The 13,320-nt window shown below is 39.6% G+C and overlaps 2 protein-coding genes across 3 annotated transcripts; one reads left to right on the top strand and one right to left on the bottom strand.

Annotated features, from left to right (window-relative positions):
- Positions 1-187: 187 nt before the first annotated feature.
- Positions 188-8,397, top strand: tmed4 (transmembrane p24 trafficking protein 4). 2 transcript variants are annotated; one of them, XM_085260972.1, is made up of 5 exons: positions 193-395; positions 2,039-2,139; positions 4,864-4,989; positions 6,695-6,841; positions 6,954-8,397. In XM_085260972.1, exons 1-5 carry the CDS (start codon positions 233-235, stop codon positions 7,101-7,103), a joined length of 687 nt encoding a protein of 228 aa, XP_085117098.1. In that variant the 5' UTR covers positions 193-232; the 3' UTR covers positions 7,104-8,397. The 2 variants fall into 2 exon arrangements, with proteins under 2 accessions (XP_085117099.1, XP_085117098.1); XM_085260973.1 differs by lacking the exon at positions 4,864-4,989 and having other exon boundaries at positions 188-395.
- Positions 8,398-8,472: 75 nt separating this feature from the next.
- Positions 8,473-12,269, bottom strand: plpbp (pyridoxal phosphate binding protein). Its single transcript, XM_085260971.1, has 8 exons — positions 12,104-12,269; positions 11,405-11,512; positions 11,270-11,305; positions 11,114-11,189; positions 10,457-10,597; positions 10,234-10,376; positions 10,015-10,113; positions 8,473-9,643 (listed from the first exon to the last, which is right to left on the bottom strand). Exons 1-8 carry the CDS (start codon positions 12,191-12,193, stop codon positions 9,452-9,454), a joined length of 885 nt encoding a protein of 294 aa, XP_085117097.1. The 5' UTR covers positions 12,194-12,269; the 3' UTR covers positions 8,473-9,451.
- Positions 12,270-13,320: the final 1,051 nt, after the last annotated feature.

Here is a 13,320-nt window from a genome sequence, read left to right as displayed (position 1 = left end):
TCTGTTAGGATTAAGGATTAGGATTTTTAGATCTATTTATTGAATTTATTAAAAAGGTCTGTGCACTAAAATATAAAACTTATTCACGGGGTGAATCGTGGACGAGCGTGGAAGAAAGTCGTGCCTGAGAGGTTAAACTCAGGGCACCTCCTTACACTAGGAAATCCCCTTCCTTTTTTCACCGAGAGAGAAACGTCAGGTAGCCGCAGCGGCTTTACAACTTCCTGTGCTGATGCGCCCAAGTGAAAGAGGCCACAAGATGCTGTCTTTCCCGGCTGCTGGAGTTATTTTATTACTAGCTTGGATTTATCCAAGTGACAGCCTTTATTTTCACATAGGGGAGACGGAGAAAAAATGTTTCATTGAAGAAATTCCGGATGAGACCATGGTTATTGGTAAGGACTATTCGCTTGTTAGCATAACCTAGCTAACTAACGGTACACGCTAACAGCTGGCTGCAGCAGAGATGCTGCGTTGGAAATGACAACGGGGACCACACGAAGACTTCTTCACGGTGTTCACACCGGTTAAAAGTGTTTAAGCAGCAAACTGTCAAGTTTTGGCCTACTAAAGAGGCAATCGGTTTGTCTCTTTATACTTAAAAAATATGTTAAAGTGAGTTTCTAATCTTAGTTAGCTAAACAGTATTTTACACCTGAAGCTAGCATAGTTGGAGTTGTACGTGGTAAAACTGGACGGGTTAACATACGTATAAATATATATATAAACAACCCATATTAGTGTCAAGTATTGCCGAAATAGTATTGTAAATATTTGTGCCAGCCTTGAATTCATAATTTGTCCACATCTAGAAGGTTTAGCTTTACCTTCACTCGGATGAATGCATTGGCACTGCTCCCCGCAGATCTATTTGTGGCAAGTAACCTTCACAGTACACTTGATTCGGTACATTTTAAGCATATGGATCTTTACTGTAGTTTTATGGTGTAATAGATTTAAATGACACGCTTTCACCAAGACTTTTTTATTTAAAAATTGTCGAAACTCAATTTCTTTTTCACACTGGGTAACAATATTCATATTACTAGAAATCTGAACAGAATGATGGTGATGCACCTAATATATGACAGTATTTTTTTTAAACCAATTTTAGGAACAGTATCCACAAAATTGTACTTACCTTACAGGGCTTTTATATGTGTCACATCTTTGCATTTTATGTATTTATGCATTTTTAGGATGTGTGTAAGGGTTCAGCTGCACTCAGAATACTAAAACATTCTTAAATTGATCTCAGAAATGAGTTTGTTTTTTTAAATGCTGCTTTAATTAGGTGTAAAAAAAAAAAACCAAAAAGAAAAAAAAGGTGACTCTATAATGCTACACTCCGTTAACTCTACTGAGTGTTTTGGCCCTTACAGTTTAATATTTTTGGTCTTGCTCTCAACACTCTGCCAGCAGTGATTTTACTAACTGCAGCAGTGGTGTTTTGAGTTTAGAAATTCCAATTTAGGCCTCTGTACACAGATACATTTACTAGCTTGTGAATTTTGTGTTTAAAAACAATTTTTTGCCTGACATGAACAGAAATATGCATATTGTCAGGATGTAGAGATTGTTCCACTTGCATTTTTAAGATCTTAAGCTGACTCCGCTATTTTCATGAATGCTTTTTAGAACGTCAGAAAACTGAATTCCAGCATTTCCAAAAGTGAAATCTGCCTTTATACCCAAACATGCATAAATGTTAAAGGCTGTTAAAACTACAGATCCACTGAGAACTGTTGTATATTTACACTTTAATGCATCAAATATTTGAAATAAAAAAAAGAAAAATAAACTGTGTTTACTTACTTACATTTTGCTTTTTATGCTTTACCATTCAATGTGTTTTTATGTCCTGACCCTGTACATCTTGTGTAAATACCCTTGTTCAGTGTTATGATAGTATTTTCAACAGTATGTTTAATATAAACACACTTTACTGGCTGTGTTAGCAGTGCAGAAGTGAATGATTACATGATCCATTGATGGTATGTTTGCTTGGTTTTTTTTTTTTTTTTTTTTTATTTAAAAGGAAAGTACAGGACTCAATTGTGGGACAAACAAACCGGCTCCTTCCTTCCATCCACCCCTGGTCTTGGGATGCATGTTGAGATCAAGGATCCAGACACAAAGGTAAACACATGAGAGGTAATTTTCCATGGAGTGAAATTATTCTCAAATGAATGCTCTATGTTCCACAAGTGTAAACTAAGATTTGCAAAATGGTACAATTTGTATTTTGGAGTAGTCAAAAATGTGTGCTCAAATCTAAATCCAAAGCAATTTGAAAAACAAAAGACAATTTTACAAAATACACATATGAAAACGTGAATAAATGCTAATCATTGACACACAGATTTTTAAGTTCAGCTATCTAAATTGATCATTTTTGCTTTCATAAATCTTACATATGTTTGTTAGTCATTAAGCTAAGATGAATGCTATTGTGCTGTGTTCTGAGACTGGTAAGGTGATTCAGATGTAGTTATCCCACATTACCTGAATTATATCTATATTTCGATTATACAGCAGAATAGTTATCTTGTACTAACTTAAGAGGATGAGCCAGAGGGATGGCTTATCGTGCTGTTCTCCAATCCGCAGAGGCATACTGATTGGCTGTTTTTGTAGCGGAAGAGCATCCACCAGGAAGCAGCAGCATATTTGAACCATATATTAACCTTCATACAGTGGGGCAAAAAAGTATTTAGTCAGCCACCGATTGTGCAAGTTCCCCCACCTAAAATGATGACAGAGGTCAGTAATTTGCACCAGAGGTACACTTCAACTGTGAGAGACAGAATGTGAAAAAAAAAAAAAAAAAATCCATGAATCCACATGGTAGGATTTGTAAAGAATTTATTCGTAAATCAGGGTGGAAAATAAGTATTTGGTCAATAACAAAAATACAACTCAATACTTTGTAACATAACCTTTGTTGGCAATAACAGAGGTCAAACGTTTACTATAGGTCTTTACCAGGTTTGCACACACAGTAGTTGGTATTTTGGCCCATTCCTCCATGCAGATCTTCTCGAGAGCAGTGATGTTTTGGGGCTGTCGCCGAGCAACACTGACTTTCAACTCCCGCCACAGATTTTCTATGGGGTTGAGGTCTGGAGACTGGCTAGGCCACTCCAGGACTTTCAAATGCTTCTTACGGAGCCACTCCTTTGTTGCCCGGGCGGTGTGTTTTGGATCATTGTCATGTTGGAAGACCCAGCCTCGTTTCATCTTCAAAGTTCTCACTGATGGAAGGAGGTTTTGGCTCAAAATCTCACGATACATGGCCCCATTCATTCTGTCCTTAACACGGATCAGTCGTTCTGTCCCCTTGGCAGAAAAACAGCCCCATAGCATGATGTTTCCACCCCCATGCTTCACAGTAGGTATGGTGTTCTTGGGATGCAACTCAGTATTCTTCTTCCTCCAAACACGACGAGTTGAGTTTTACCAAAAAGTTCTACTTTGGTTTCATCTGACCACATGACATTCTCCCAATCCTCTGCTGTATCATCCATGTGCTCTCTGGCAAACTTCAGACGGGCCTGGACATGCACTGTCTTCAGCAGCGGAACACGTCTGGCACTGCGGGATTTGATTCCCTGCCGTTGTAGTGTGTTACTGATGGTGACCTTTGTTACTTTGGTCCCAGCTCTCTGCAGGTCATTCACCAGGTCCCCCCGTGTGGTCCTGGGATCTTTGCTCACCGTTCTCATGATCATTTTGACCCCACGGGATGAGATCTTGCGTGGAGCCCCAGATCGAGGGAGATTATCAGTGGTCTTGTATGTCTTCCATTTTCTGATGATTGCTCCCACAGTTAATTTTTTCACACCAAGCTGCTTGCCTATTGTAGATTCACTCTTCCCAGTCTGGTGCAGGTCTACAATACTTTTCCTGGTGTCCTTCGAAAGCTCTTTGGTCTTGGCCATGGCGGAGTTTGGAGTCTGACTGTTTGAGGCTGTGGACAGGTGTCTTTTATACAGATGATGAGTTCAAACAGGTACCATTCATACAGGTAATGAGTGGGGGACAGAAAAGCTTCTTACAGAGGACGTTACAGGTCTGTGAGAGCCAGAGATTTTCCTTGTTTGAGGTGACCAAATACTTATTTTCCACCCTAATTTACGAATAAATTCTTTACAAATCCTACCATGTGGATTCATGGATTTTTTTTTTTCACATTCTGTCTCTCACAGTTGAAGTGTACCTCTGGTGCAAATTACTGACCTCTGTCATCATTTTAAGTGGGGGAACTTGCACAATCGGTGGCTGACTAAATACTTTTTTGCCCCACTGTATATTACTGTATAGGATCTGTAAGTGAAGGGTGACAGGTTTTTTTTTTGTGTATTTAGAAAACAAAAATGTCTGTGTTGTTTGAAGTAATGCAGAAATCCACAAGATTGCCAGATCTTCCAGTTTTTTAACAGGACTTGAACGCTGCTTACGTTTGTGGATCTGTTCTAAGCTGACACTGTGAAAAGAGTCCCAAACCCCTCTGTGCATCTCTGAATTGATCTGTGGAGGAAGCCTTTTGAAAGCAAAAATCATAAAATTTATGTAGCTGAACTTAAAAATGTGCATAAATGATGAGTATTTATTCAGGTTTGGATATTTGCATTTGCAAAAGAGTTTTACCTTCATTCAAAAAGTTTTGTACACCTGTATGGATTGGAGCCTGCAGTTGTGAGTACGAACACACATTTGTAAATCTTAGTTTACCCTTCTTGGTTATAACATACACTTTTGCAACCCTTTTGATACCAATGTAGCTCCATAGTTTTCTAATACACACCTGCACATGGAACATATAAGTTAAATCTAAGCATTTGCTGCTTACACATTCCCCAGATCATCCTTTCGCGTCAGTATGGATCGGATGGACGGTTCACATTTACTTCCCATACACCTGGAGAGCATCAGATCTGTTTGCATTCAAACTCTACCAAGATGGCTCTGTTTGCAGGTGGAAAACTGGTATGTGCAGAAGTGCACGTCTGACTTTTTGAACTGCCAGACTGCTTTCCATTAAAAATAATTAGCATTTGTTTAACAATAACTGAGTAATGTTAAGCAGTGTATAAATGTTTAAACTGTACATTAAATGAGTAGTTTAAAAAATAAACGACCTAAAAGTAGTTGATAAATCATTAAAAAAGAAAAAGAATCAAAAAGTGTGATCTTAGTCAAGTTTAGTGTATAAATGGTTATAATGGGTAGAGATTGTTTATATTTGAGCAATTTCAGTTGGTAAGTTTGAAATTGCTAGCTAAAAGTAGCTAAAAAATGAGCTGAATTACATTTAAATTATTCAATTAAGTGATTTAAAAAAATTAGTTGATGAATTAGGTCTTAAAGTAATGGTAAAACCCTAGCTACATAAGGGTAAGTTTATAACTGATAAATAATCCTTGTAATACAAAGTTGACCAGATTTCTTAAATGAAAACTGTCACCCTTTTTGAAGTATTTGACCTTCACAACAGTGTTAGATAACACATTTACTTGTGTCTAAAAACTTAAATTTCTCAGAAAGTCTGAGATTGAAGGTGAGTTAACCCTAGACGCAATGAAACAACAACAACAGTGGCAGCCTACCTTAATGCTGTTTGATCAGCAGCGTAAATGTAGAGTCAAGTCACTAGAAGCACAGTGCTACCTTAGATAAATTAAAAGTATTGTCTCTTTTTGTATTTTTGCATTACCTATTTATTATCATACATCTTAGACTTATGTTAATATATTTTTTTGGGCACATCAGTGAGCCTAAAAATAGTTTTCACTGATATTGTTTGTTTGTTTTAATCTTTATATATAAAAAAAAAAGCCTCTTAACTTTCTGTCTGGTCTGGCACTAGTCTGCACTTCACCTCAGACTGAAGTAGCAAACAATATGCCAGTATCCAGAGAACATAATGTATGTGCTGTAAAATAACACCAATAAATATGGGTGTGTTGAGCTATGCTGGAAATGACCTAAGCCCATTCTGATCCTTTTGTTCGAGCCTCTTGGAAGGTTTTTCCACCAGATTAGCTGAGGTTCTTAAATCAGTACAGTTCAATATTCTTGGGACCAGCATTTCAACTATGCTTTGAGTGAAAACATCATAATCAATAATAATAATAATAATAATGGATACTTTATTGATCCCCATGGGGAAATTACTTGTTTTTCTCTGCATTTGACCCATTCACTCAGTGAAGCAGTGGGCAGCCCACTAAGCAGGCGCCCGGGGAGCAGTGTGTAGGGACGGTACCTTGCTCAGGGGTACCTCAGGGTAGCCGTTAAGTGGATTCGAACCGCCGACCTTCCGATCATGGGGCGACCACTTTACCTACTGAGCTATCCCTGCCCCTGTCTTATACTAATCGTGGTGCAGGCCAGTGCACTGCATGAACTGATACCTTCAAGGATATCAAGGATACATTAGCACCAAAGAATCCCACTGATGTCACCGTTCTTCTTCTGTGGAAGGAGAACCTGCTACTTTTTGCTTCCAGACAGGAGTGAAATTTTAAGGTCTAAAAAAAATTATTTCATAAGGACAGTGTGCAGCTGTAGTCACCATTTCCCAAATAAAACTTAAGGTTTTAGTTAGTACATCAATTTAGCTTATTCTAAGGAAGTTCTTGATCTGAAGTTGACTGAAAAACATGTAAATCTGAAGTGTCTGTTACTGTAGAGAGTGCATCTGGACATTCAAGTGGGAGAACATACCAACAACTATCCTGAAATTGCAGCTAAGGACAAACTCACCGAGTTGCAGCTACGAGTCCGACAGCTGCTGGACCAAGTCGAACAGATCCAGAAGGAGCAAAACTACCAGAGGGTGAGTTAAAAAAAACAAAAACCAAAAAAAACCAAAACAGTTCTGTTTTATGTCAAAAGTATTGGAGTTGAAGCCACTGCAGTGACTTGAATGTGCTGGTTTTCTTCTGCAGTATCGTGAGGAGCGCTTTCGCATGACGAGTGAGAGCACCAACCAGCGTGTTCTCTGGTGGTCCATTGCTCAGACGGTCATCCTCATCGTCACTGGTATTTGGCAGATGAAGCATTTGAAGAGCTTCTTTGAGGCCAAGAAACTGGTGTAACGTGAGTGTGAACAGAATCAGTGAGTGTGAAATGACACGAGCAGACAGACTTTGCTCACCCAAATAAAAAGGTGTAGGAGGAGACACTTGGTCCTAATATTAGCCATAAATGGTACGCGCAAATCTGCAGATACAATTTTGTGTCCCGGGTAATGTGGCTTTTTCCTTTCCTTTTAGTTTTTCCACAGTAACTCAAAACGGTTTGTTGTGTAATCCTGACAACACTGGACGTGTCACTTTTCTATCTTAAAGTGCAGGAAAAAGCATTTTTGTGATTGTATATGAAGAAAAATGAGAATGCTGAAGTTGTTATAAGTATTTAATTTTGGTCATTGTTAGTGTTACACATAGTTTCACACAGGTTTTGTAACTTTTAACCATAGGATTTCAGCTGTACTCATCAGGTACATACATTTCTGCATATACTATAATGCCTTTGGTTCCTTTTGCGCCCATTTCAGTGCTTGAGTCCCAGTTAGTTTTTATAAGCAGCATAATAAATAGTTTATAATTATTCCAGAACTGTGTTAAATACGCACATACAGGTATTCAAAGATTAACTCACGATACTTTGCCCACAATAGCAATGACATCATGATTCTGTGATATACATTAGGTTGATTTATTCAATGCATTGTGAGTTTCTATAGCTATATTTAGCTATATATAATATTAATATTTATTTAACCTATTGAATATTTTAGAGCTACAGCTTTGATATTGTTTCAGGTGCTTTACAGAAGCTATACCAATATTAAACCACTCGTCGAGATAGGCTTACAGTTATATTATAAACCTTTTATATGCTGCTTGTTTGTGTGAAATGAAATGTTAAAGTGTTACCATCCATCTTTCTACAGACAATGTATTGTTTGTAGTATACCAGATCTATCTGTAGAGCCAGTTTATGATATTAACAACAGGAATGTGTGTATAGATACTGGCTGCCCTTTTCTAATGCTTTTTACAAGGATTTAATACTACAAGAGCCTCTACACTTATCATTCCTGACACTAGATTGTGTTTCAACAAAACTTATTTATTGAACAGTTGTGACTTTTTTTTTGCGCTGGGCTAGAGCCAAGTTGACTGTCAAACATTAGCAGGACAGCATTTTAAGATTTCTGATCATTTCTTAAATGCAGAGTTTAGATCCAATTTCAGATCCATAGATATCATATGCACTAAAGCCTTTTCAGAAATGTTAAATTGCCACTCTGGAAATATTCTGTTTTTTACTGTGGTCTGGGTGCCTGTTTCACATGCTTAATAAAAAAATAATTAAAAAAAAAAACTTTGGCTGAACTTTTTTTTGTTGTTGTTATTTGCGCCACTTTGTCCTAAGGAGAAGAAATACACAGCAAATGGATCATCATTTCAACAATAAAATTTATTGCTTGGCTTCAGCTTCCCTGTGAGCCAGATTCCAAACCAAACAATGCTGAAATGCCTCGGTAGGACAGTAACCACACATTAAATCACAAACTGACCTTTTTTCTCCCCATGTTGACAGAAAAAAAAAAAAACAAGACACACACAGATCTTGTGATACCGGTAAATAAACCACTGCTACACCATCAGAGCTGCAGTGTGAAAACCTAGTTGGATGATGAAACAAAATCACCACTTTGCATAGGTTAACCCTCACACTCACCTCCAAAGCACCACAGCACGGACACGAGACTGCTACACAGAAACACTTCCTCGGTTTACGCTCAGGTTTATTAATATCAAGAATAGAGTTTTGTCACCTTTGGCACACCAAACAGAACAATATCAAACACACAATACAATGTGTCATTATAAAGGGATAAATGATTTATTTGTTAAATCAGGTCTTTGTTTCATATGTTCAACAAGAGTGGTACACTGTGCTGTGTGGAGGTCCTGATCTGTGGGAGACACATTTCAGCACCGTCCTGTGTTTGAGTGGAAAAGTAGAAAATATCACACACCAGCACAAGAATCCAAAGAAACCTCACGCAAAAACACTGAAGTCGTCGTGTTTTCAGTAGTTTGTCTTGTATCCAGTTATCTTGACTAAAAGGTTTTCCATGAGGAGCAAGTCAGGGCACTAAACGTTAATAACACTTGTTAAACAACGTTAAAAAGGTTTTCTAGCTCTGTGCCAAATGCCACTTTAATGCTTAAACTGCAACAAGGGCACACAAAAAGTTAGGATTAGGCAAATACAATTTACAATTAATGCAGGATTCCTCAATCCTAGCTCCACAAGGCTGTGTGGAAAAGATCTGCTTCACCGCTCTGTTCGTTCTGCATGTGAAGAGCAGAGCTCTTTTGTTTTGCTTTTTTAATTAAAGGTATTTCAAAGAAGGAGAGGCTCTTTCTTAGCGTTCAGACACGGTGAGGTGCTGCATCTTCTTGGCGGCATCTTCTGACACCATCTTAGATGTTTTCTCAGGACTGGGAACTGGACTGGGACCAGGACTGGGATTAGGAGTGTTCAGTGCACTGTTGGGATACTCCCTGTTGCCGAATATGATGCTACCCACTCGCACATTGGTGGAACCCACCTCAATCTTTATATGGAAGCAAAGAAAACAAAAACAACAGTTAAAAAGGAGGAAAATAGGATGTGCAGATTCAAATCAAATATCAGCAACAATGCTGAGGAGTCTCCAAGGACAAATGTTTGTGCAGACAGTCAGATTTTCATGATGACTCCACTGATCTTTTCTGCAGTGCCGGTACAATGTTGACATTTTTTTCAAAGTTCAACTTTTAGGAAATGCAATGTATGTGCTGATGTGGGGTTTGACACAGACATTCATGACCTACAGAGGATCATTGACTTTAATCAAAGTCAATCAAAATAAATTTGATTTCAGAATTTGGACACAAAGTTTTTTTAAATTGCTGTTACCAGCTTCCATACAGGAGTGACACTCACCGCATGTTCAAAATCGGTGGACATACCCATACTCAGCTCTACATCCTCTGTAGGCAGCTTCAGACTGTCACACACCTCCTGTCTCCGACTCAGCAGCATCTGTGCAGGTGTATTGTTAGGATTACAGACTGACACTAATATTAATAGTGTTTTTCATTTTTCTTGGTGCACACAAAAATGACCACAGGTAAATGTAGCCGTTCTGTAATTGTTTCGTACCTGGAAGTCTGGGTTGGGCCCCAGAGTGAGGTCATAGCCGTAGCGCCCAATGGTCATGAGTCCTAAGAAGTGCAGGGCGGGACACTGTGTCACTATGTGCTTCACCGTGTTGACCGTGTCCTCTGGTGGCAAGCCATGTTTGCCTAAGACAAACATTTGACGCATTGTTCACGTAACAGCAGCAGTGTTGGTGATCAGATCGTCACACCCAAGAAGCACTCACTCTGTTCTCCGCTGGTGTTGACCTGAACCATGACCTTTAACCTCTGTGTGCTGGCTCCTCTGATGCGCTGCCACGAGCTGTTGACCCTGTCAGCCAGTTTTGCAGAGTCGATTGTCTCCACAAGGAAGAGATTCTGCACTCCTGCAAAAATGAGGATGAAAGGGCATCATGCTGTTGTATGTATTCACTTATTTATTTAGAAATAGCTTTAATTTGGTACAGTCATGGTAAAGAGAAAGTACACCCAACAAGCGTCATGGCCCTTCCCACACTGCTTCTCAAAGATCACTGCTGATTGTGTTCCCTTTGTTAACACACACACCCGAATGGTCCAAATGATCACACTGACAAAAGTCTGCCTTTATAGACGCGCTTGTAACGATTAGAAGTACCTGACTGTTCTCTCTTTAATTACTATGGTAGCAGTAAGAGTGTACTTTTTTCAAACACTGTTTTGTTAAAACAGATAATGACAGTGTAATATGACGTGTTGTTGTTCATCTGAGGTTCTATCTACCCAATTTTCAGACCTGCTAACGACAAGATGTTTTTAGGGTTTTTTTTAGGTTTACATAAAACCTTAGAATAACCACAAAGCACTCTGAGAGAGCATTTCACAGGTCTGTGACCTCTACGAGAGAGCTGATGGTCACTCACCCAAAAGTTTGTTGACATTATTCTTCTGTAGATGGCCGATAAAATGCCACTTGATTTCTGGACACAATTCTAAAATCTGGATGAAGGGAAAAGAAACAAGGTCAAGGTCTGCGGTGGGGGAGGAGCAATCCAATCTTCTAAAATATGTGAACCTACCAGAGGATCTGAAGCTTTGTCAACAAGTTCATTAACCTAGGGAGAAATGAAGGGCAACGTCAATCATCTGTATTACTGTCCACCTTCATTCTCCTCACAGGTCATTCAGAGACGCTGGCAGTGTTGCACACTCACATAATTTTCCCCAAAGTTCCGCTGCCCTTGCTTGTAGGCCTCCACAACCATCTCTGGGGGTTTTGTCTTGCTGACAGCTACAAGGCGGGGTGGTACAGCTGGTAGTGTCTGAGGAAGGACAACAAAAGCTCATTTTTCATCCGTATCAGTGAGCATGAGCAGAGGAGCGTGTGATGCAGCATGCAAGCAGAGGTCTTTTGCAGAGGAGTGAGTCAACCCTGTCAGCATCATCCAAAACAACGATGCTTCCGGCTGCATCCACATCCTGCTACAGATCGTTCAGCTGCTCCTCATCATTTAGATAAACCAGCTCACAGCATGTTCCCACAGCTGTGACCTACATCAACCTTGATTCTATTTGAATGGAGTGGCACTTGTTGAAAAGGACATCTACACTCGTGGACGTTTCCCATAGAGCAATAGTCACACAATAATGGAATGAGTAACTGACAGACATCATCTGTACCCACTAACACGCAAACACAGCCAGAGTGCGTGTACCATGCTCCCCGCACGCACTGTCACGCATGGGGTGTTATGAAAGTGCTGCCGCAAGCCCGACTGTCTCCCATTCAAAGGTTGAAGTGTTTGGCAGCCTTACATAACGATTCGTGCTGCCGCAGCACGTTTTTCTCAGGGCCCCAAGAGAGGAGCGAAGGCAGAGGCGCTACCGAGAGGAGCATCCCGGCCTGCAGTTACCTTAGGCCGCCGGGCCGCCGCCTGGTTCACCCGTTCCACTACCGACTGCAAAGCCTTGGCAACTTCCTCCGACATCGCTACTTTCCACATTCCGTTAAAACTGCTATGACACAGAACGTAAAGAAACGCGTCCGCACTGACGACACTCGGCTTTCAAAATAAAAGTCCAGCTGAACGGGAAGTCAGTCGTCCGGAGTGCGCCCCCTGTCGACCCGCCGTCAGCATTTGCGCATTATGATTACAAATGCACACAGCACTCAAACACACCGGAACTGAAACCTGAGTGAGAATTCCTCTCCGGCTTCAGGCCAGAAGAAAAAAACTTTTTGAAGTCATATTTAGGAATAAGGTCAGCAAAACTGTCTTTACCAGGTTTTTCTAGATGCAGATTTTATGTGCTGCTGACATATAAAGGACAACAGTATCCAGAGGCATTTGTTGGCTGCTGCAGTCTGGGAGACATGCTACTGAAAAGGAATGGCATTGCTGTTTTTGTTTTTGTGTATGTAGATACAACCTGTTGGCAGTAAAACCTTTATTTCGGTCATGTCCTGCATTAAAAACATATCTAAAACAATACACACACTTTATATATTTGTGATCACTTACTGCTTTTTCTAAATATAAGAATTGCATTAGGATAAGACAGGTTTAGTCATTTATTTGTGTAGTCTTTAGTAGTTCTCTTAAAGACAATGTTGGCTGCTTTTTTATGGGCTCAAAATGTGGTCATAAATATTTTGTACTTGTAAAAAAGATTTGTATGTGTAAAAAAGATTTGTGTGTGCGTAAAAAAGATTTGTATGTGTAAAAAAGATTTGTGTGTGCGTAAAAAAGATTTGTGTGTGTGTAAAAAAGATTTGTATGTGTAAAAAAGATTTGTGTGTGGACTTAGAAAAAAAAAACCCTGCAAGTTACAAGTACGGATTTTTGACCCTATTTTTCTACCCTTCATCTGATTGGTCAATGTCATGTCAATCACAAATGTAATAATCCAATCAGAGAACAGATGGGTTTGGCTGTCGGAGGGGCGCTTTTTTGAACTGCAAGTCCTTGAAGGGTGATACCGTTTGTATCCGATAGCAGCTAGGTCCCCAAACTTTCAGTAGCTGTTGAAAGGAAAAAGTTGTGGTATATCAGTGGTTAGAAATAACATTATTACTTTAGGATTAGTTTAACACAAAGTCAGGGCTGACCCAGCACCATTGCTGTGAGTC

This window comes from Mchenga conophoros, linkage group LG20, assembly GCF_057382185.1.
Source record: "Mchenga conophoros isolate Kocher_MC1m ecotype Shallow Benthic linkage group LG20, M_conophoros_male_GT1.1, whole genome shotgun sequence".
Lineage (NCBI taxonomy): Eukaryota > Metazoa > Chordata > Actinopteri > Cichliformes > Cichlidae > Mchenga > Mchenga conophoros.
Note: the sequence above shows the minus strand (reverse complement) of the source record. Positions and strands in the feature narration are given on the sequence as shown.